Raw genomic sequence first — 25,186 nt, 5'->3', positions numbered from 1 at the left:
GACCTGAGTCCCGGCACTGAGCACAGATTCTAGGCTCAGCTCTGGCTTAAATGAAGTGCGCTGCATTGTGGCAAAGCTGGTGTGTGGGCAGCAATCTTGCCCCCATGGCGCTATTCGAACGTTGTTTTCAAACAGGGTATGCTGAGTCGTGTGGCTCCCATGTGACTGATTGGCCACAAACAAGCCTGTATCCATGCTGCCAGGGAAGGATGTTTCTCAGACTACATGGTAGACTACATAAAGTACATGGACTGTTAATTGGTGGGGGTCGGGGGAGTTGGCACCATCACAGTTACAGTATGCAGCACATGGTGTTCAGGCATAGCTGAGCATTACCTACAAGGAGAGACCATTTTAAAATGTGGAACATCTCTACCTTCTCCCAACTTGAAAACTAGAGAAATGCCCTAACGCAGCGGCGATTAGGGAAGAAGGAAAGAGTTCTCTGTTTTTAGTCAGTTCACAACTGTTCACTCAGCAGCCCATTTGGCCTTCACAAAGCACTCCCTTTGGGGGTTACTTTGTAATTAAGGTGTTGATCCTCACAACAATCCAATGAAACAGGCAACTGGTTTTGTTTTGTTTTTCCCATTTCCATTTTACAGGTGGCCTTCAGCCCATCTGAAGGACAACAAACATCCAGTAGAGGGTGAAGCCACGTTCTAAGGCCGTACACACAACCAAGAGAGGGGCGGGGAGGGCGGGTGGCAGGGGGAGACAGGGAAGAACCTACTTCCCCCCCAGACGAACAACAATTTCCGCTTTGGCATGCCATCATGTGTCCACACAATCTGCACTGCTCCAAGCAGTGTGGATCACTGGAGGCCAGGAAAATGAGCCCCGTCCTCCAGAAATCCCAAAATGCACCAAGCGAGCAGCGCAGTGCATTGTGGGATTCCCCCGTGGGTCAGGCACTCTAGGCACCTGACTCTGTGTGCTCGATCTGTATAAAGCCTGAGCACACACACGATGCCGTGCCTGGGGTAAAGGGAATGCCTGTGCTCTTTAACCCAGGTTAACGCCCAAGCTGAAAACTCGGGTTTGTGGGATAGGCAGTGCTGGGATTTGCCCTGATCCTGGCGCTTCACATGGGCAGTCAAACTGAGGCAGGCAGTCTGGGTTTGGCTGCTCGTGTGAACAGCCTCTATATCTACCTGACTTTCATTCCCAGTTGCAGATTCTTGTGGCTGCTTTCCTTTTAAAAAAGATTTTTTTAAAGCCAGAGGAAAGTTACATGTGACTACAATTTAGCCCTCGGGCAGAAAACACTGCCAGGTTGTCAAAGGCAGTCGAGACAGACATATATCACAAAGAGACTCAAAATGCTGTGAACATGCTTGGAGATACATTGCAAAAGTTATGTCTGTCTGTAACAGAAGAGCAGATCAAAAAGTATGCACTTTGGCCCCAATTCTGCAATAGGAATTTGAAGAAGAGGCCTGCCCCATACGTTTCAAAGTGGTATTAATCCACGTTTTCAAATACTAGTTTGGAGAGCAGCATTGTTTACCTCTTTTGCTCCCCCTGACTATTCACCTTTCCCAATGATGCCTTCTGACCCTCCCGTTCACGGGACAGAGACCTCCAGCATCCTATCCCACAGCCTCACCCCCTGGCCCCAGGGCCCACCACACTCACCCAGGTCAGAGCACTGCACCACCCTTAGGTGGCAATGGCAGCCAAAGGGACAAAGGCCCGGATAGAAAGAGGGGATGTCATCTTCTTTCTCAGCCTCTCCCGAAGTAGGGAAGATGCCCGAAGCCTCCTCCTCCTCTTCAACATTGGTATTGGGATCGTCCATGGAGAAGTCCCAGAAGCCTCTCTGTACGAAGGGCAGATTGCTGCTTACCAGACCCAGGAGGGGCATCAACAGCAGGAGGTGTTCCATAGCAGGGGCTGCCAGGCTAGGTGGAGAGAGAGCGAGAGAGAAAGTGGTCAGGTGGTGCTGGGAGGAGATACAAAAAAGATGGGGCCAGCCCATCCACGACGGGGGAAGACTTAGGTGGTTGCCTAGGGCAGCAACTATTTTTGGCACCAGTTCCTGGGAGGCATGGGTGCTGCTGCTTGCCCGAGTAAATGAAACAAGTTTTGGTGGGTGTAGGGGCCACACCAATCTGTGACACAGTATACGGTAGCCAAGTTTTGGGGATGTGGGTGGCAAAACACCACCACCACCACCTGCAATGCTGCTGCACTGCTGGGGGAGGGAGATGGTAGCAATAGAGGAAGGGCGGGCGTCAAGCAGTCTCCAAGCTCAGCTCTTTCCCCTCAGTGACCTCCACCTTACAAGTTGGGAGCAGAAGTCGAGCTGGGCCAGGCCATGACAAGTCAAAGCTGGGACTCTGCACTTCTCTGCCTGGGGCGGTGGGGGTGGTGGGGGTCAGAAATGTCAAACTTTGTCTAGGATGCCAAAAACCCTACAGACTGGCCTTGAAAAAGACACAAGACCCTCCAGGTCTGCATAAACAGGGACTATCTGCACTGCTTTACTGTGCATTATCAAAATAGATATATAAATATGCTCAGCCACTGCAACTTACTGAGTGGCTTTCGACCAGTTATCTCTGAGGGTCAAACTTAGACATGACAGCTTTGCTTTTTTATTTACATGGCTTATGCACACATGTATAAAGGGATCGGTGTGTGTGTGTGTGTATTTCTGCTTTTAATATTATTACTATTTATTTTATTAATTATTATTTTTTACATTTATATGTAAATTCCTCCGAGGAGCATGGTTATTTTTATCCTCACAACAACCCTGTGAGGTAGGCTAGGCTGAGAGATACATGACTGGCCTAGAGTCACCCAGTGAATTTTATGGTTGAATGGGGATTTGAACTCAGGTCTTCTTGGTCCTAGTCCAACACTCTAACCACTATGCTATGCTGGCTCACTATGCTATGCTGGCTCTCCATATTAGAAGCCACTGAGGATCCTGAACCCCTTTCCTGCCTTATTTCCCCTTGCTTTGTTGCACAGGCACTTTTTTCTTTCACCCCAGCCCAGCAAGGGTACCAGGAGTGCAGGGGAGGGAAGGTGTATGAAGTAACAGAGTGTTAGGAGGGTTCCCCCCGACCCCCACACTCTCTCTCTGGTCTGGCCACCACATCTACTTTGGTCCTCAGCCTAACCTAACTTACAAGACTGTAAGGGGAAGAGAACCTTATATAAGAAGCCCTGAGCTTCTTGAAAGGTGTGATTGATAAATGAATGAATGAATGAATGAATTCCCACCTTCATCCAGTAAGCATAGCCCTGCTCACTGGGCAGGTTTTTGTTTCTGTTTTAGTCCAGGCAATCCAAGGGTCTCTGATGCATCATAATGCTTAGCAATTTTACATAGTGCTTTAGAGCATTCAAAGCCTTTCACATACTAACTTAATTCAATTATCCTTTCATCCTCCCATCTACTCCCAATTTGAAATATGGGGGAAACATATGATTGTACATCTCCCCCATATTTCAGAGTATAATTGTATGTTTTCCTCCATATTTCAGAGTATAACTGTGTGTTTCCCCCCATATTTCAAAGTATAATTGTATGTTTCCTCTCTGTCTTTCAGATTGGGGGCAGGGTGGGGGTGCTGAAGCAATAAAGTCTTGTATAAGGCCATCAACTGAGCTCATGTTGAGACAAGATTTGAACTGGGCATTTCCTGGCGTGTAGCTCATGCAACCGCTTCATCATTCATTCATTCATTCATTCATATTTTCTTGTATAAAGATTCTCCTCCAAAGATTCTAGGTGGTGAACAATAACAATGACAATAGCAATAATTTTTTTAAAAAAATTAAAGGGCTTAAGAAGGCCCTTAAAAGCCATTAAGGAGGGGGCTGAATGCATCTGGGGGGAAAGGGTGTTCCAAAGAAGAGGAGTGGCCATAGAGAAGGCCCTCCGACGGGCCCAGGCACCACGCACTGCACCAGGGCCTGGGACACTAAGGAGGGCCAGCTGAGAAGACCTCACAGGACGGGATACAACTGGCCGAGAGAGGCGATCCCAGAGATATACAGGTGCTAAGCCCATAAAGGTTTTGTAGGTGAGAACCAGCACTTTGAATTGGACCCGGAAGCAAACAGGCAACCAGTGCAGCAACCATAAAGGAGGTGTGATGCTATCAAATCTACGGCCACCCATGAGGAGGCAGGCCGCTGCATTCTGGACTAGTTGAAGCTTCTGAATCATTTTCAAAGGCAACCCTAGGTAGAGCACGTTGCAGTCATCCAAACGAGAGGTAACAAAGGCATGAGTTACTCTTGCTAGGGCCTGCTGGTCAGGAAAAGGCTGTAACTGGCGAACCAGCTGAAGCTGGCCAAAGGCACCCGTGGCCACGGCTTCCACCTGCTGTTCAAGCAGGAGCCGTGAGTTCAGAAGGACCCCCAGATCACGAACCGTCTCTCTGAAGGGAAGCACAACCCTGTCAAGAGATAAACTCACACACGGCAATTGGCCAGACTGCAAATTGAACAAGAGCAACTCTGTCTTGGAGAGGGGATTGAGCCTGAGCTTGTTTTGGCCCATCCAGGTCCTGACAGCCTCCAGGCGCTGAGCCAGCACATGGACAGCATCACCTGTTTGGCCAGGGGTAGAGATATAAAGCTGAGTATCATCTGCATATTGATGAAAACTGACTTTCCATCACGAACTCGAGTGTGGATTACCACCCTTAACGATTGGCTGAAGGTGGTATTCTCACCAATGGGTCTGGCCCCACTGAAGATAGTTTCCAATCACAGTGGAATTCAATTGTTAAAGAAAAGCTTGGCTTTTGTGGCTTTTCCCTTGAAGTGCTGCAAGCCATGGGTTACGAACAAGCAAAAAAGGCTGTAAAGCAAAGAATATTGGATATGGAATGGCAACAGGAGATAAGTAAGGCCCCAAAATGACTTAAATCATGGAGACCTGCTTTTAGCACCAAGCCAGTTGATTATTGTCAAGCCCTAATAACTGCCAAATATCGTCGAGCATTTGCACTGGCCCGCTTTGACGTATTGCCTTCAGCAGTTTTATATGGTAGATATGGTGGGATTCCTTATTCTGAACGTTACTGTCCATGTAGTACACAGGCCATAGAGGGTGTGGGTCATGTTTTATTATACTGTAATTTTTATAGGGATTCATATGAATCATTAATTTTACCCCGATTAAGGACCTACCAGGCAGAGGAGATGAAGCATATATTTTATTTCTCTTTTCAGGCCATTGAGCCCACGTTACTCATAACATGGCTCAGTTTTGTGTAATAGTTATGAACTAGCTGACCCTGCACAGAACATCTTTGCGGTTGTGCACTGAGCCTGTGGCATCCCACCCCCACAACGCTCTCATTTGCTCTCGCCACCCCCACAACGCTCTCACTCACTCTCGCCACCCCCACAATGCTCTTGCTCACTCTCACCCCCCCAACGCTCTCACCCCCCCAACGCTCTCGTTCGCTCTCGCCACCCCCTCAATGCTCTCTCTTGCTCTCGCCACCCCTCACAAGTCTCTCGCTCATGCTCTCTGTCCTCCGTCTTTCTATCTCTGTCTCACAATCCTTGCTTTCCTCTGCCACTGCCAGCGACTGTCGCCCGCTCGCCTGACAGCCTCCAAGCTCCCTGCTCACTGCCGCTTCACAGCCCAGCTCAGCCAACCGCTTGCCGCCCGCATTCCCCAGAGCCAACTGTCCAGCTCCCGAAGCTGCCCCCAGCCTCTGAGCTCCCTGCTGCTTCACGGCGCCCCCAAGCCAACTGTCAAACTGCTTTCCAGCCACCCTGCAAAACTCCCTGCTGCTCTGGGACTCTCTCCCTCTCTGTCAGCCAATCGCCTTCTTCCAACCACATCCCCACACATGGCCCGTCTTGGAGAATTAATAATATAGATATACGACGGCATCTAATGAGCAATCTACTGGAGTAATCTACTATACTTATATTATTTGTTTGTCTGATTGTTTATTACATTTATAAACCACCCCATCCAAAGGCTCTGGGCAGTGTACAACAACTTTTTTTTTAAATACACAAAACCCACAGTTCAAACACAGTGCTAAAAACAATATTAAAACAATTCAAAAATGATTAAAACCATTTAAGACCAATTGAAATACTTTTTTTTAAAAAACAACACTTTGCAAGCCTTGGAAGGCCAGGCCAAACAAATAGGTTTTTAGGGCTCTCGTAAAGGCCGATAGCCATATCCATAAAGTTATTGTTGCTATATTATTGTATGGACCTGATTTTGTGCTCCCCACCACCATCTTCTTGCTTCTGTACTGGCCAAAGACTGTAATAAAGTTTATCTTTCTATTGACTTTTCATCACATTATGTTGGTATTGACAGTAAGTCAGAAACAGAGTGGAGCGGGTGACACAGCAGCACCGCTAATCCAGGAGGCACTGGTGAGCAACAGCAGGGAGAGAGAGAGAGAGAGAGAGAGAGAGAGCATACTGCCCAACTGATTGTGCAAGAGAGCTTTCACATCCCTGCCCAGATGGGCTGGGGCTGAATTAACAGCCTGGCTTCCTGCCTGTGGCCTGGCCCACCAGGGCTGGGTCAGACCTTGCAGCTGCATTGAACTGTCCTCCATTCACTCCAGGACTCCAGAGCTGGCCAGAAACCACTGTAACATTGGCCCTCTGGGGATGCCAACGGGTCCTGCCAAGACTTGTTTGCAAACGTTAACGGACTCTTTTCTGGTTGCAAAGGAAGTGAAGGGGGTGGACCCCGCATGAGAGGGCTAGTAAGGGACATCTGCTTGTAGCAAAACTTGCTCCTTTCAGTGCACAGCCCATAGCACCCCAAAAGGAAGGCAGGCAGGCTTTGGCCACTGCCATGAACCCCACCCACCTCACCCCATATATCAAGCACAATCTTTTCAAGTGGGAAACTGCATTTGAGGGCGAATCTTTCTCAAATACTTCTTTGTATCGGGGACACTAGAGAAGAGGGAGTCTACCTGGTATTCCACACTGCCAGTTCTTTCTCCTTGCCTTTGGGGCTTCCGCTGACTCCACCTCTCGTTTGCGGACAAAGGCCCTGTCTTTTGGTGAGGGAGCATCTTATTTTTGTGCACTTCGCCATAATAAGATAGTTTGTGGCAGTGTGATTTACCACCCAGTTACATTTGTTCTTCTCTCGGACTCTTTTACGTCGAGGCTTTTGCCATTGGTAGAATAATCCCAGCAGCAATTATTCAACCAGAGTCATCTTCACCTCCGCTTCTCCTCCTCCCACATCCAAGCAGCCTTTAAGCAGCTTTTTTCTCTTTGATGTGGCTGCTAAAAAGGCTTCCTTCATAATGTAGTAACCTAACCTCACATCTGGCCTACATCATCTGTATCATCTGTCTTGGTGGCCTCCCCTCCTTTCCTACTGTATCTCTCCCTGACTGTGCTTAAACTAACATTTCTCTTCCACTAGGACTTCTTCACATCTCTCCTTGAATCCTCGCAATGACTCCCATTCGTCTTCAAGATTCTAGTCCTCGATGGAGTATTTCCAACTATAGTGCCAGCTATCATTTACCACCACCACCACCACGTAGGGGTGTGCATGACGTGCATGCGTATGTGTGTGGTGTGCGCATGCCACTTCCAGTATTACGCTGACCAGGGAGGCAAAAGAGAATACAGCTGCTCCACACCAAACATTTTTAATGCAATGCTGGAGGGGAAGCACAGTGCGGGAGGTAAGAACACCCTCCCTGCGCCTTAAAGAGACCCCCGCCCCCATGTTTGAACCTGTTTGAACGCAGGGCTTCCGAAACTATTCGGCAGTCTGTGTATAGGCCTGCCAACAGGTTCGTGCACATCCCTACCACCACACACATCTTCTTTTGCCTTGCTTTTCTTCTCTCTTTTCTGGAGCATTTCTATACAGATGTTCTCTTGATTCAGCATGCCTGTGGCTACTACAGCTTCATAGTGCTAAACATAGAATAAGGGAAAGCGTCGATCAAAGGGTGTAAGATATAGGAGAAACTGGGCTGTTATGAAGAGCAGTGGGATATTTGTATCTGACAAATTCAAAACTTAGTAGATATATAAGAAAAACAAAGATTTGACCTCAGTTTGAATTTAAGCTCTCCGCTGATTTATACACACACACACACACACCCCACACTAGCTTTAAGTATCCATTGTTGCTCGGGCTTATGCTGTGATTTTCACCATAAATATTACTCTTTGTTATTTGTGGATATACCCGCTGTATATCCATCTCTCTGGCTGTGCAAGGTGGTTGTCAGGGTTCCCGGTTACCCTATGTTAGGGTCCTAGGCAGTCTTCAAAGGGTGTGGGGATGTAGGGAGAACAAACAAAAATCTATCTATCTATCTATCTATCTATCTATCTATCTATCTATCTATCTATCTATCTATCTATCCACACACACCTAATTATTTATACCCAACAATTATATTATTGCATCTTTCTATTTCCATTATGCTTCCTGCCTCAGCAGCCCTTCCCTTCTTCTCTCTCCTCCCCTCTCCCCTCTCCCCTTGACACAGACTCTCTCTCTCTCTGCTGTTTAGCCCCTTCCCTGTACTACGGTCTTTGGTGCCTTCTGTTCTGCTACCCCCTCATCCTGAACCACTTCCCTCTCTTCCAGATTTCTTCCTCTGTTTTGAAAGGAAAAGGGGGAAGTACTTCTGTTGTGTCTCTGCCTTTAGAGCAAACAAAAAGATGCAATAAATAAATATAAAATGAATGACTGTACCACATCTGACACAAGTCATGTCAGAATTACCCACCGCTAGTGGACAGGTGATGGGAAAGATGGAAGGCCATAGACATGAGTGTCATACCAGAGATTCAGCAGGTAGCACTTTAGGCTCATAGAAGCCCTTCATTGTGTCATTTTTTTCATGGCACTCTAGCAGTTCTCTCAAAGCAAACACAGTTTGGGAATTACTGCCCTCCTGGAATAATGGGGCTTTCACCACCACATGAATCTTATGGCAAAAAGACCCTAAACTGGGTAGAAGAAGAGTCCTGCCCAGTTTGGGAGCCTTACGTGCTCCCATTTTGCGATTGCTTGTTAGATAAAAACAAGGTTGGAGGCGGGGAGCTTGATTGTCTGTCAAGCCTCAGCTGGGTAGCGTGACATTTCCACCTGCCTTGTTCAGAAGCTGTGGATGGACTTTGGGTAGGGTGTGCTGGTCCTACCCAGCACGCAAAACGTGCAGCTCCCATACTGGGCAGGCCTCTTCTCCTTCCCAGTGTATGGTTATGTGAACTGCCCTATAGCCAGCCTCTTGGGGTAATTTGACGCTAAATGGCATTACAGTCATCGACTTCCCTGCTAGGAGTTGGGACTGGAGCTCAGTGGCAGAGCATCTGCTTTGCATGTAGAAAGCCCCAGGTTCAATCCCGGGCATCTCCAGGTAGGGCTGGGAAAGGCTCCTGCCTGCAACCTGGGAGAAGCTGCTCCAGTCAGTGAAGGCAATCCTGAGCTAGATGGACCAAGGGTCTGATTCAGTATAAGGCTGGTGGGACCCAGACAGCTAAGACCTATCTGCCCCTGCCACACAAGACCCAGACAGATGAATGTAGGGTTAAGTCATTCCTGTTCTCCCTTCCACCCACCCCATGAGCATAGACGCATAGCAAATGAGCACCGTTTGTAGCTATATACGTTCACAGCTACCCAGAAAAAATCGTGACTTTGCCTGAATTCTGGTAGCGAACAGGCATCCTATAATTGCACAATGCTGCAACGAGCAGGGCTGTAATTTAGTAGTTATTTTAGCCTGCCTCCAGGCCGGTCGTGGTCATAGAGAGACCCATCCCTTGCCCCCCGGAGCTGCCCTGAGGGCTTCTTTGGGCTGCAATAGGTAGGCAGAAAAGGCAGAGAACCCACTACAGATTTAGTTAGTGTCTCTCTCTCTTTCCCCCACCTCACCCGCCCGCCCCCATCCAAGTTTGGATGTGGAAAATTGTAGTAAGTTACAGATGGCAACGTTTGGAGAGGTGAGATCATAGTGACTGGCTTGATCGGGTCTCCACCTCTCTTTTTACTGTAAGTAAGCAGGGCTGGTGTGAGCTGATGTCATGTACAGTAGGGTTGTGAAAACTGAACTCCCTCCCCCATGGAAGTCAAGATGCCAAGTTACGATTTCAAGAATAGATCTCCCCTGCCAGCCGGGATAGAGATGGGGTGGTCAGAGCAGAACCTGGTGGATTGTGGATGGAATCAAGGCAGAAAGTGTCAAAGCAAGTCATAGGCAGGGAGGCAGGGCAGGACTGAGAGTGACTTCAATAGTGTAAGCAAGTTTCAGGTTCCAAATGCTCCCCCAAAATCACTATGGGTGCAAATGCAATAGGCTGGTTCTGCCACAAAATCTGGACTTAATTTTTCATATTTTGGAACGTGGAGCAGTCAAGCCAGACATCATGTTGTATGAGCATACAGATGGCTGTACACTTGCCATGTTTTTGTGTTGTGGAAGCTCAGGTGGAGGCTGTGGCCAAGGGTGGCTTTGCACAGCTTTGGCTAGTGCGCCAAATACGTCCCTTTCTTGAGAAGGCAAATACCCATTTATCGTTGTTAAATTTATACTCCGCCTTTCATTAAGAAAATCCCAAGGCGGCTCACAATAAAACTTAAAAACAAGATTATAAAAAAGACACATTAAAATACCGAGCTAAAAAATATACAAACAAATGTGATTTAAAAAAAATTAAATTAAAGCACAAGCATAAAAATATTTATTTTTATTGTTAGATTTATATCCCGCCTTTCCATGCCTTAGTCACGTCACGGCTGGATTACTGTAACACATTCTATGTGGGGCTGCCCTTGAAGAATATTCGGAAAGTGCAGCTAGTTCAAAATGTGGCAGTTTGGATTTTATCTGGAGCTGCCCGCTGGGAGCACATCACGTCCATTTTGAAAAAGCTACATTGGCTGCCAGTTTGTTTCCAGATCCAACTCAAGATGCTGCGTTTGCCCTTTAAAGCCCTTAACGGTTTGGGCCCTGGATATTTGAGGGACTGCCTGCTCCCATGGCTTCCCGCCCGCTTGACAAGTCATTGGACTCTGAGTGGAAACAATAAGGGAGGCTTGGCTGTTGTGCATGCGAGACAGGGAGCTCTGCTTACTATCAGTGAGAAGAGTTTCTGCTGGGTCCGTGGGGAGAAGGGGCTCAGCCCACTCTCACCACAGACAATCATGCCTGCAGCCCTGGGCAGCCCAATCGGCCGCCCACATGACCATGACCACATGACCACATCACGGAGCCGGTGGGGCTGCGGAGATCGGGGGCTGCCTGGCCCCTGGAAGTTCCAGGATGCCCCGCGCAAGTGTGCAGGGCATTCCAGGGGGGACCCTCGAGACCAGGAGTCTGGCTGCAGCCTCCCAGTCAGGGGTCTACTCTTGTTTCACTGTGCGCTGCAGCAGCACATGAGCAAATAAATAAATAAATGAGATTAATGGAGCAATCGCTCCATGAACCTCATCTAAGGGGAGGAGGGATTAGGCGGGCTAGCCACCTTGGGAGCAGCGGGCTCACCCGCAAGCCTGGTGGTTCCCACGATCAGTAGAAAGCGGGCTAGGCTCCCCTGGTCGTGGGAATACTGATCGTACTGATAGTGGGAATAGCTTCAGGGCCGTCGCAGTTCTTGCCCCCGGGCTTTGGAATGCTCTCCGGGTGGGCATCTGCTTCTCAGGCTCCATCACTGTTTTTAGAAAGCAAGTGATATCTTGGCTTTTAACCCAGGCTTTTATATGAGTGTTGCTTTTTGTTGTTGTTGCTGTTGCTGCTCTGTATTTTATGGTTTTATTGTGTATGTTTTTTAAATTTTTAATTAGATTTTTATTTTTATATTCCAATTTAATATTTTTATTGTGTAATTGTTTTACTGTTTTACAAACTGTTTTACAAGTTTGTTTTAATTGTAAACCGCCCTGAGCCATTTTTGGAAGGGCGGTATATAAATCAAATAAATAAATAAATAAATAAATAAATAAATAAATAAATAAATAGAATTGTTTTATATTGTTTTGAAAGTTTTTTTAAACCACCTTGAGTTTTAATAAAAGGTTGTATAAAAATCTAACAATAAATAAAACAAGTTTATTTTAAAAGTGAACTTGGGTAGAGGCCCTCAAATGCATGGTACAGATTGGGAGTCTACTGCAGTGCCCCTGTTCAACATAATGAGGAGACTCTCACGACCCACCAAAAGTGGGCTAAGGGAGCTTAGCCCGCTTTTGGAGGATCGTGTGCTGCCAGCAGCAAACCCTCCTAATTCCCCCTCCCCTTAGCCGAGGTTAGTGCTCTGCTAACCCTGTCTATTTGATCGTGTATTGCCACGGCGCAGCTCCGTGCTGCGGCAACACATGAGGAGACCCCCGCTGGGAGGTTGAAATGAGCCTCCCAGCCCTGGGGGGTCTCTCCAAGATGTCCCGCGCACTCGCACAGGGCACCCTGGAGCTTCCAGGGGCTGCACGGCCCCTGATCCCTGAAACCCCCACTGGCTCCATGATGGAGTCGGCTGTTGTGTGGGCGGCTGATCCGGCCGCCCAGAGTTGCAGGAATGATTGTCTGCAGGGAGAGCGGGCTTATCTCCCAGCAAACCCCATTCAGGTGAGTCTCACTGATTGTGAGATTGTGAGACTCACTGATTGTGAGACTCACCTCAGTGTGTGAATATGGGACAATCAAAACCATATTCTTTTTTTGTGTGTGATTTGGCAAGATTTAATATTTTGGATCAATCAAAGAAATTATGGTAAAATCTTGCCTACTTGTTCAAATTTGGAAAGGTGTATGTTATTAATTTTTTTAAAATTTATTTATTTTTTAAGCTGGAGGACCCACTTCCCAATTTCAGTGCTGAAGATCGCTGTTTGTGTGGGCACGCAAGCAGCAGACCCCTGAGCAAGCTCTGGTCATCTGGGAGGAGGCAGGTAGGGATGATTTTTTAAAAAAGAAAACAATGTGTGAATGTCTGTACCTGTGTTCAGGTGTGTGTATATAACATTTGTGTACCTGTGTACATAACATTTGAATTGGGCTTCAGTCTGGTAGCAGTAACAGCAGTAACCCATGATATGTTGCTGCCTGAAGCAGAGCACTAAATAACATCCCCTGCCTTCCCACCTCCTTTCCCCATTACACTTGTAATACCTTTTTTTTTGTCCAAATCTCCCCTCCTTCCTTCTTTTTCTATTAGGGAGGGAAGCAAGGGGGCAGTATGGCCCCATTTTGCCTTCCTTCCTCTGTGGCCATCCAGGGGAAGAGGCAGGTGCTGTGTGTGTGTGTGTGTGTGTGTGTGTATGTGTGCGTGTTGTAATGCTGCTCCTGCAAACTGGTCCACACTCTGCCACCTGAAACTGCCTGCTTCACCCTGCTTCATGGTAGGTCCAGCCCTGTTGTCTAAGTTGTAAGGGCTGGTGATAATAGATCAAGGTCTTGGGGCAAATTTGGCCTCTGCCCACAGGGTCAGGGTCATGCTCAGTGATCAAACAAGAGGTTCTCTCTTCAAGCACTCTGTCCCCAATTCCTTCCTGCTGGAAGCCGGTCAAGGGCAGTATTGGCCCATGTTGTGCCTCAGTGACTGAGAGGACAAAAAACTAGAGACAAGACACAAGGCAGCTTTCATGCTTCAGGTTGTATGTGCAGGTTATGATGTTACTCCTGTACCAGCTGCCTAGAAACAGCAGGGGCCAATTGGCCAAAATTATCAGGCTGAAGCACTGAAGATGTTCTCTAAGCAGCAGCTCAGCAACACAGCTAATACAGGGCTGACTATTCTGCAGCAAGATTGCTGGCCACTACAATCACTAGTATGCCACCATTTCCTACTTCCCTGTCTAGCAAACTAGAGTCAAGGTTCTGGCTCTTGATGATGAAGAAACGAAGGGCCCATCCATTCATTCATTCATTCGATTTATAAACCGCCCTTCCAAAAAAGGCTCAAGGCGATTTGCATCAAAATAAAAAGAATTTAAATCAATTAACAGTTAAAAATCAAAACTATAAAAACAGCATAAAACTAATTTACAGTTAAACCATTTAAACAGTTAAAAACCCTGGAGAACCAGGCCAAACACTTACAGCAGTTAAAAACAATCTACAACCAATTAAAACCCCTGGAAGGCCAGGCCAAACAAATAGGCTTTAAGGGCTCTCCTGAAGGCCAGCAATGAATTCCGATTACGGATTTCTGCCTGGAGTGCATTCCACAGCCCTGGGGCAGCTACAGAGAAGGCCCGCCTCTGAGTCACCATCAGATGAACTGGTAGTAACTGGAGACGGACCTCCTCAGATGACCATAACGTGCGGTGGGGATCATGTAGAAGAAGGCACTCTCTAAGATAACCCGGACCTAAGCCGTTTGGGCTTTAAAGGTAATAACCAACACTTTGTATTTTGCCTGGAAACATATCGGCAGTCCCAAGTTAACTGTTTCAAAACAGGCATAATATGGTCTCTCCAGGTTGCCCCAGAGACCGATCTGGCTGCCGCATTTTGAACTAACTGAAGTTTCCGAACTATGTACAAAGGCAGTCCCACGTAGAGCGCATTGCAGTAGTTGAGCCTGGAGGTTACCAGCTGATGCACCACTGTTTTGAAGTCATCCTCTTCAAGGAATGAGTGCAGCTGTTGAATCAGCCAAAGCTGACAGAAAGCACTCCTGGCCATGGCCTCCACCTGAGATACCAGGGTGAGGCCTGGATCCAAGAACACTCCCAAGCTGCACACCTGCTCCTTCTGGGAGCAGACAGCAATTTATTCTAACATGAATATTTATTGCAACAAGAGTTGCTCCAGGACCTCCAGATCATGTTAATGGATGTTGCACAAGTTCTCAGTGCCATTTGCAAGCCATTTACTGACCATTTGTGAAGAATCTGTCCCTTTAATATATTACTTTAAAATTTGTATTTAAAAGGAGCGGGTTTTTCACAGATTTTTCATGAATTGTCAGCAAATGATTCTAAGAAATTGCACTGCATCCTTTAACATCATCTTGATGCCCCAGAAAAATTCAGAAAAATGTAACTTGAGTTCATGCTGAAATAAATTGCCATCTAGATAGATCCTGAATCACCTAGAGCAGAGATTCTCAGCGTTGGGTCCCCAGATGTTATTGGACTTCAACTCCCATAATCCCCAACCAAAGGTCACTGGGGCTAGGGATTATGGGAGCTGAAGTCCAATAACATCTGAGGACCCAACGTTGAGAATATCTGACCTAGAGCAGGGATTCTCAGCATTGGGTCCCCAGATGTTATTGGACTTCAACTCCCATAAACCCCATCCAAAGGCCACTGAGGCTAGGGATTATGGGAGTTGAAGTCCAGTATCATCTGGAGACCCACCGTTGAGAATCCCTGATGTAGAGGGTCTAGGAGCAATGACCATTATTTTTTAAGCAAGACCGATCCTTCCCACCCTGCTTTGATGTGTTCAACACATGCATTATCTCAACAGCCATACATGAGAAGCCTGGATTATTATCCCTTTACTAGAAAAGAGGGGCTGAGAGAGGGTGGCTTGGATGATTAATTACTATGATCTTTGATCACCTTTGCATTCCCCAACCCCAGTCTACAGGCGGTGGAGCATCCCAGTCTGGCGGGTCGGGCAAAAAGAAAAAAGAAAGAAAAGAAAAAGGTTAGGCTGAGATAACGAGGTGCTTTACATGATTAGTGTGAAGTGCTGGGAGAGTTAGTGCGGGGAGAGCGGGCTTAGCACATGAGCAGAGCGGCCGGCCACACACCTACCAGCTTCATCATAGAGCCAGTAGGTACGGCAGGGATCGGGGGCACGAGTGCTCAGGACATGCTGGGCAGAGCCCGAGGGCGGGAGGCTTGATGGAATGAGTCGCCAGGGTGCGGAGACGAGCCGCAGCATCGCATGACCCAAAAACCCAGGCTAGCGGAGTGCTCACTCCGCTAACCTGGGTTATGGGGAGGGTTTTTTAGGCGGGCTAGCCACCAGAGAACCACTGGGCTCGCCTGCGAGCCCGGTGTTTCTCGGGACCGCGCAAAAGCGGACTGGGCTGCATTACCCGCTTTTGCACAATCGTGTGAATAGCTTCAGTAGGGCAGTTCACACAATTTATTATTATTTATTTATTTATTATTAAAACTTTTATACCGCCCTTCCAAAAGGCTCAGGGCGGTTTACATTAAAACACCTTAAAATCAGTTAATAATTAAAATAAAAATTATAAAACATAACAATGATTAACAATTAAAAACATCATAAAACTACAATTAAACAATCAAACAATTTAAAAACAAAATTTTTAAAAAGCGGGTTGCAGTCCAGTACACGGTTTGGGTTTTGAGGTAGCCCTATGAGCAACACACTGCCCCAGGAAAGGCCAAAGCCTTTCTCCAGTTCTTCAAGGGGCCAGCCATGTCCGACAAAATTTATTTCTGATGCCCTAAATCATCATATCTTTATTTACGATCAAAGATCAAACATTTAAACAGATACAATACTCAAACAGATAACAAAACAACCCGGTTAATGCATATAGAAAGCTTGGGAGCCCTAATCTTGATTCTACCCTGATCTTTGCTAAGAAGTAAATTGCTCTGGCCAGTTATTAATTGCTGCAGAGCTTGAACTGCTGCCACACAGAATTTTGCTATGTTTAGGGTACTGCCTGCCTTCTTATCTGGAAGGAGGAATGAACTGTAAAATTCATTGGGAATCCATTAATAGAGACCTCTGAAAGCCTACTGAGTTCATTTTGATATTCAACCATTTTTGATACCCCAGATGTGACGTGATCATACGTGAAACTTAGGGTCAGTGTCTGTGCTGCTGTAGAAGCCAAATGTCTGCATGAGAGCCTCTTGTGCAGCACGATGCCCCATTATAAAAGTGTCACCTGTCCCATGATACTTCTCTCTGCCGACAGGCAAAACCATCAGGAGCTGAAAGCCAAAGGTATGGGGTGGAAAGACTTGTCCCCATAGCTGTACTCCGCTGTCGAGGCACCTTTTTCCATGGAGAGCTGGTCTTGTGGCAGCAAGCGTGGCTTGTCCCTTTAGCTAAGCAGGGTCTGCCCTGGTTACATATGAATGGGAGACTACATGTGTGAGCACTGTAAGATATTCCCCTCAGGGGATGAAGCCGCCGCTCTGGGAAGAGCAGAAGGTTCCACATTCCTTCCCTGGCTTCTCCAAGACAAGGCTGAGAGAGATTCCTGCCTGCAGCCTTGGAGAAGCTGCTGCCAGTCTGTGAAGACGATACTGAGCTAGATACTGAGCTGATGACCAATGGTCTGACTCAGTATATGGCAGCTTCTTATGTTCCTATGACTCATGCTTTTCTGTAGACAGTGCTTTTCGGTTTTATTTTTAAGCACTGCTTTGAAGACGCAGAGGTTCCCAGTACCACCATGGCAGGCTCCAGGTGCAACTAGAGATGGGGAGAGATTTCTGTTCGGGAAGTTAGGGCAATGTATGCCAGCACTCAGGCCTTCCTGGAAGTCACACCCTCAGAGCTGGAAGGTGCTCTTCTAATTTTGTGGGGACAAAGGCTCTCTATACATCCTCACAAGCACTATTTTCTTTGCCCTAAGGCAATCTAACAAAATGAAATGAAAATGAAATGAAAAGCTGCCCTGGTGCCACCTGAGACGACCACTTCAGTCTGCCTCAGGGGAGGGCCAAGCATGACCCCCAACCCTAAACACAACTTCCAGGGCTAAACTCTGGCTCACACAGAGCACACCAAGAGTGAGCAGGACAGGAGGAGAACAGGTCTCCCGTGCCTACATTACTGTATAGACTATAGATGGAGTCTATAGTCGGACACATTATGCGAAGACTCAGCTCCCTTGAGAAGTCCATAATGCTGGGAAAAGTGGAAGGAAAGTGAAGAAGAGGACGACCAGCAGCAAGGTGGATGGACTCAATTATGACAGCAATGAATGAACCACTGAGAGACCTGAAAGGCCAAGTTGAAGACCGATCATCCTGGAGAGAATCTATCTATGTGGTCGCTAAGAGTCGACACCGACTTGACAGCACTTAATCAATCAATAGACAGAGGCAGCAGACACACCATGATGAAGCAGGGTGAAGTGAGTTACTTCAGGTAGCAGTCTATGGGTTAGCAGCAGAGTGGCAACTCCCCCAGTAGCACCCTGCTTACGGATGGCTGAAGGACAAAGGAAAGCAAAATGGCACCATACTGATCTCCCTCTTCCGTTCCTAATAGAGAAGGAGGGAGGGAGGGCGTGATTTCAACAGGAAAAAAAGAGTAAAGAAGGATTTGGTGCTCGACTTCAGGCAGTAAAACGTCATGGGCCAGCACTGCCTGTAGAAAAGCGAAGCACAGCAGGTGCAGCATTCCTCATCCAGGCCTGACAAACTCCATCTGATAAAATTCCCTCCCACACAACTATTAAAGATACGGAAGGCCTCCCCTCCTCAGTAACCAAGGCACACAGCATCCTTTTTAACCATTTTCACAAGGAAACCAAACCACTTGGTGTTTGGTTCGGTACTGATTTGCTGTAACTAACATCGTGCAGTTTAGTAACTAGAAAGGTCCAGTAACCAGACCACCTCTGGCATGGGTTCAGTCCCAGTTCACATGGGAAATCTAAATCCCAAACGGGTGGGCACCACCACCTGCTCACACCTCCTCCTCTGTCTCTCCAGTAACATCTGGTGCGCGGGGCAGGGGGAGGTGTGACATGACCTCATCACATTTTCATGCCTCCTGCTCTGCTTGGTTGGCTGTTGTTTCATGGGGAGGGGAGGGATAATACTGATGTCACATCACATGAGTTTCTGGCCCCCCCCCCCAACTACATGTTACCAGGGAAATGGCAAAGGGGAGTTGCAGGTTGGTGGCCAGACACCCACCCACAGAATGTGTGGTTTGGTCCTTAAATACAGGTGAAACTCGGAAAATTAGAATATTGTGCAAAAGTCCATTAATTTCAGTAATGCAAATTAAAAGGTGAAACTGATATATGAGACAGACGCATTACATGCAAAGCGAGATAAGTCAAGCCTTAATTTGTTATAATTGTGATGATCATGGCGTACAGCTCCTGAAAACCCCAAATCCACAATCCCAGAAAATTAGAATATTACATGGAACCAAGAAGACAAGGATTGTAGAATAGAACAATATCGGACCTCTGAAAAGTATACAGTGTACTGTGCTTGATTGGCCAGCAAACTCGCCTGACCTGACCCCATAGAGAATCTATGGGGCATTGCCAAGAGAAGGATGAGAGACATGAGACCAAACAATGCAGAAGAGCTGAAGGCTGCTAATGAAGCATCCTGGTCTTCCATAACACCTCAGCAGTGCCACAGGCTGATAGCATCCATGCCACGCTGCACTGAGGCAGTAATTGCTGCAAAAGGGGCCCAAACCAAGTACTGAATACATATGCATGCTTATACTTTTCAGAGGTCCGATATTGTTCTATTCTACAATCGTTGTCTTCTTGATTCCATGTAATATTCTAATTTTCTGGGATTGTGGATTTGGGGTTTTCATGAGCTGTACGCCATGATCATCACAATTATAACAAATTAAGGCTTGACTTATCTCGCTTTGCATGTAATGCGTCTGTCTCATATATCAGTTTCACCTTTTAATTTGCATTACTGAAATTAATGGACTTTTGCATGATATTCTAATTTTCCGAGTTTCACCTGTACAATTAGTTGCTTTTCAAGCTGGAGTGGAACAAGTCAGAAAATTGATCTAATTTGTAATAACTAAAGCCTAGTTTTCATAATAAACCTGTGTGCTAACCTGCACCGCTTCAGACAGCAGGTGGAGGCTCCAAGGATGGAATACTCCTGCTCCATATAAAAGCAAAAAGGTTCCCTGCACATAAACATCAGCAGGGGATTTGAAATCCCAGTGGACATTAGGACAAAATGCAGCTCCTATCCATTCTAAAAAAACCTCCCAGTCAAATCTATATTATTAATTATACACCGCTTCTCAATAACCAGTATATAGAAGTTTACACAGAAGTTCACAAAGCAGTTTATATTAGCAAAAGGAACGAGATGGCTCCCTGTCCCAAAGGGGATCATATTCTAAAAAGAAACACACTGGGAGACACCAGCAACAGCTACTGAAGGGATGCTACACTGGGTTGAATAGGGACAGTTGCTCTTCCCCTGCTTAATATAAGAGTCCTGCTTTAAAAGGTGCCTCTTTATTCAAATTAGAAAGAGAATGTCTCTACTTTACTACCATGAGCTGACTTGGGAGCTTTACAGCACAGCCAGTCTTAATTGTTTTCAGTACAATATATTGCTAGGTGTCTTTAAGTGACACTTTCTGTTTTCCTTAGAACTGAAACTGGCACTCTCTTGATAGAAACGAAGCCCAGTTAGATCTTTTAGATTTCTGGCGCAGACTTGTGCCTGTGCCAGAAGGGAGACTATCCAAACTCTTTCCATCTGAGTAAATTCAACTCAATGAGGCCAGATTTGATACTTGTCTTGGCATCAGAGAATGCTTTGGCTAATCCATTCTTATGGTTTCTCCAGTAAATTATTTTTATAGAGTCGAGTGGTTTGTTGCCAAGCTAGAATTAAAAAACAGGCTGAAGGATATGTATACCAAGTGCCATTTGTCGGCTTCAAGTTAGGATTGCTCCCTTCAACACAAATAAGTATCAATTGAACTGGGAACATTATTTAACCACCTTCAACAAGTTCCCTTGGAGGAAAACTTGTAACCTCTTGTAATGCCATCTCTGCGTTAGGGCCAAACTGTTCATGATATTGGTCACATCATTAACCCTGACATTCTTCCTTTTTCTTGTATAAATAGCATGCATCTCTGTCACTATTCAACACTCGTACTATTCAACCCTATTCAACACTCGTACAGGTACATAGGTACAGTTATTCACATGTTACGTTGACTGAAGGTACAGCCGTACATTTCCTTCTACCTATACCTTGCATTTCAGGAAGCCGGTATCCAGGTTCACATTTAAAGTGAAAGCAGGTACAGTCATTCACACAAAAACATGTACAACTCAGTGTACAGACATCTGTACACTCAAACAACATAATAAGGTCGACCATTGCAGCCCAGTGGAGAGGGCACTGGGCAGCGCAGATTTCTGGAGGCTGGAAAAACACAGCCTGTCCTCCAGATATCCCTAAATGCACCACACGTAGCATAGTGCTTGAGGGATTTTCCCTCAAGCTGGACACTCTAGGTGCCCACCTCTGTGTCTACTCGGGCTGCTTACAATCCAAGCAGATTGTACACACCACAGAGGACATGGGTAAAAGCCCAGGGAAAATTCCTGGGCTACCCGGCGCTTCACGCGAGCAGCCCTACCAACCTAGGTAGGGCTGCCCATGTGAACAACCTCAGTGTCTAAATAAGGCTTATCTGCATGTGCTCAATCTGGATCAGGACCAAGGGAGCAGAGTTAAAACTTAAAACCTCACTATCCCGCTCTGTGAGCCTTGCATGGGTCAAGGTGCAGCAGCTCCAGAAGCCTCCGTCAGCCATAGAGACAGCAAGGAGGATAGGTGGATTCTAGGACCCAGGAGAGCTGAGGAAGACATGGACAGACTGGGTGCACACTTGCAGTAAGGTGAATGAGAGAGGGAAAGGGCCACACCTGGGTAGTGAGGCCACCAGCCATGGGAGTTACCAAAGACAGTCAGAGCTGCATCAAGAGGCAACCCATTGACTCAGGGGCATTTCCTGGAGGGACTTCGTGGAGGAGAGGTCTATCATCGGTTACTAGTTGGAGGGCTGTAGGCCACCTCCAGCCTCAAAGGTAGGATGCCTCTGAGTCCCAGTTGCAGGGGAGTAACAGCAGGAGGGAGGGCATGCCCTCAGCTCCTGCCTATAGGCTTCCAGCGGCATCTGGTGGGCCACTGTGTGAAACAGGATGCTGGACTGGATGGGCTTCCTTGGGCCTGATCCAGCAGGGATGTACTTATGTTCTTATGACTATGCCTGGAACACTGGGTCTCCCTCTGAGGGCTAGGATAGAGTGCATTCAGCTGCCCATGATGATATAGTGTGCGCCACTGCCATGACCTTCAGAAAGAACTGAAGCAACACCACTGCTGTTTAAAAGGTTACAATAAATAAATAAATAAATAAATATAAGGGGGGGGGGAGGTTGGCAGCTGCTAGGAAGTCTGCAGCTGCTATCCACCAGTGAGCCCCCCTCAAACATTTTCCCCTTGGGTATTTCACCTTAATGTCCTCTCCCCAGGTTTACAACGTTCCCAGGGGCGTAACTACCATTAGGCAAGGGGAGGCAGTCGTCTTGGGGCCCCATTGCCTCAAGGGGCCCACCAGAGGCACATCACCTGACTCCCCACCAGCCCATGTTGCACCCTCTATGAATTATGCTGAGTCTCTTGGAGCAGGAGCAGAGAGTAAAAAAACTAGATTCAATGTGAACTAGATATTCTCCATATTCATAATGGGGATGTGAGTGTGAGTGCACTATATATTGTGAAGTGTGTTTGTGTGTGTATATCAGCGAGGGGCCCATTTTAAAATCCTGTCTCTGGGCCCCCTCCAACCTTGCTACGCCCCTGAACGTTCCCCATTTCAAACCAAAGGTCTCTAAACAGAAGACCCCTTCAACTTATTCAAGAAGAAACGAACAGAGAAACACAGAATCCACATAATGCGCCAGAAGAACAGGGTCCAAAGTGGCGTTCAGACCAGACAGGGCAGACTATGGCATCAGCCATCACAAATAAACCAATGCAGAGACAGAGCGCCAAGTAGATCAACCAGACTGTGAAACATTCCACAAAGGCTAAATGAACAATGTTAATACATGTACATGTACCTTCTATGCTTTACTTTATTATTTTGCACAAATTTCCCATTCCCATATAATATCCAGTAGTTAGTTATAAGTTTATTCGGTCTTTGACCAGCAAATATAATATCCAGTATATAGAGGCACAAGTGGATGACATTTGTCTACTCTGTTCACTTATAAAGCAGGAGGTGGAAATCTTTTTTTAAGAGCAAAAAAGGCATACATGGGTAAAGAGGGGAGAACCTCCCCCCCCACCTCCCTGGACGCCATTCCTTCAGGCGTGTCTCTCCCCAACCCAGTTCACTTCTGGTGTCAGATGCAGGTGAAGAAAAATGTGTCTGCAGTGATGGGGTGTTGAAAGATGAAGGAGGGTTGTTTCCCATGTCCTCATACCTCTTGATTTTAAAGACCCCCCCAACACCAGGCTCGGACTGGCCCACAGGGCATATTCCCAGTGCGCTCCATCCACGGGGGCACCCCTGCACCCCGCTGCACTCGGCAGCAGTGAATACTCCCACCCTTAATTACCCATTCTGCTCAAAACCTGGCGCCCTCCCCACATACATTCCACCGCCCTCTCAGTGCCCCTAGTCCGGCCCAGTCCCCCCATCTTGCTTTACACAAAAGAGGCAGACATGTGAATTTAAAAAATGGTGGCCATTTAAATGTTTAGCTACTCCTAAGCATGTGGTTGGAAGGGGGGATGTGGGGAGAGCAAGCTGTCCCTTAACAAAAGGCAGTCTATGTTATCTCAAAGAACTAGTTCTAGCCAGTAGGGTGAGAAGAAGGCCAAGCTGATTTAAAGTAGACTGCTCTAATATATTGAACTTTGAATAAAAGCAATTTAATCTAGTGCTTAGCTAAACCCCAACCCTTTTGCTGGCCCATTCACTGGCAGCAAAAATGGGGGCTGCCCAGTTAAATTTTGTATTCTAGTATCTAGTTATATTTTGTGTTTTGTTGTTTGGACATTTGTCCCAGTGGGGATACTGTACAGAGAGGGTGGAAGGAGGAGTCAGAAAGAAAAAGGAGGGAAAGTAGAAGCAGAAACAAGTTGTTCTAGTAAGAACTAATCAGCCTACCTTCCTTTCACTATCTCTACATCTGGATTAAATTTGGTGCAAATCAAGGTCCACAAGTTGGATCTCTTGCACCTCAAATGATCATGTGTCCACCATCTTGGATCGGGGTGGATGTCATCATCACAAACTGCACCATTGAGATGTCCCTGTGTGTCACTCACTACAGCTGTTCCAAATTTGGTTCAAATCAGTTAGACAGTCCACAAGATAGCCCACTTGCTTCTCAAACGTGCACGCATCCACCATCTTGGATTTGGGTAGATGACATCATCACAAACTATGCCATTTAAGTGCCCCTATGTGTCCCTACAGCAGCAGCAAATTTGGTTCAAATTGGTTAAGCGGTTCACAAGTTAGTCCACTTGCACCTCCAAAGTTTATGTATCTGCCTTCTTGGATCGGGGTGGATGACATCATCACAAACTGCATCGTTGAGGTGTCCCTATGTGTCACTCACTGCAACTGTACCTAATTTGGTTTAAACTCGTTAGACAGTCCACAAATTAGTTTGCTTGCACCTCAGATGTTAATGCGGCCGCCATCTTGAATTGGAGTGGATGACGTCATCACACACCACATCATTTGGGTATCCCTGTGTGTCTCTACAGCTGTAGCAAATTTGGTTCAAATCAATTAGGTGGTTCACAAGTTAGCCCACTTGCATCTCAAAAGTTTACGTGGCTGCCATTTTGGTTTGGGGTAGATAACATCATCACAAACTATGGCATGGAGGTGTCCCTATGTGTCCCTACAATTGTATCTGATTTGGTTCATATTGGTCCAGGCATTGTAAAGTCGATAGGGGCGGGACACACATAGAGAATGCAGGTGGTAATAAGCCAGGGGCAGAGCCATCATTGGGCCAACGGGTTCAAAGAACCCGGGCCGCTGACCAATCAGGGGCCGCGAGAGTGGCCCCGAAATGCCCCCCGCATCTGACGTCAGATGCAGGGGCGGTAGTTTAGCTCCCAAGCGGGGGCCGCGCGGCCCCTTCGGGTGCTAAACTAAGGCTGGCGCCTTCACAACGCAGCCCAGGAACGGCTCTTCCCAGGGAAGAGCCGCTCCTGGGCTGTGCTGTGAAGGCAGCGCAAGCCTTCGTTTAACTGCCGAAGGGGCTAAACTTCAACTCCCAAACGGAGCCTCAAGGGTCCGTTCAGGAGCCAGACCACGCCCCCCATGTCTGATGTCAGATGTGGGGGTGGGGCTATTGGGGCGCCCACCGCAGCCGCACATGGGCTGCCGGCAGGCTGGCTGCGCCCCTGTAATAAGCCATAAGCCTACCGGAAAGTAGGCTAAAAATGGAGTTGCTTCGGAATAAAGCCTTAGTTAAACCAGCA

General features: G+C 47.0%; 1 protein-coding gene across 4 annotated transcripts in view; it reads right to left on the bottom strand.

Annotated features, from left to right (window-relative positions):
• The window catches only part of BGN (biglycan), a 107,793-nt gene that overhangs the window by 15,774 nt on the left and 66,833 nt on the right, over positions 1–25,186 (bottom strand). For all 4 annotated transcript variants that reach the window (XM_053297576.1, XM_053297578.1, XM_053297577.1 and 1 more), the window contains one exon: positions 1,639–1,904. In XM_053297576.1, the coding sequence (XP_053153551.1) occupies positions 1,639–1,888 (250 nt within the window). In that variant the 5' untranslated portion in view covers positions 1,889–1,904. The remainder of the gene's footprint in view (positions 1–1,638; positions 1,905–25,186) is intronic.

Source organism: Hemicordylus capensis, chromosome 2, assembly GCF_027244095.1.
Source record: "Hemicordylus capensis ecotype Gifberg chromosome 2, rHemCap1.1.pri, whole genome shotgun sequence".
Classification (NCBI taxonomy): Eukaryota; Metazoa; Chordata; class Lepidosauria; order Squamata; family Cordylidae; genus Hemicordylus; species Hemicordylus capensis.
Note: the sequence above shows the minus strand (reverse complement) of the source record. Positions and strands in the feature narration are given on the sequence as shown.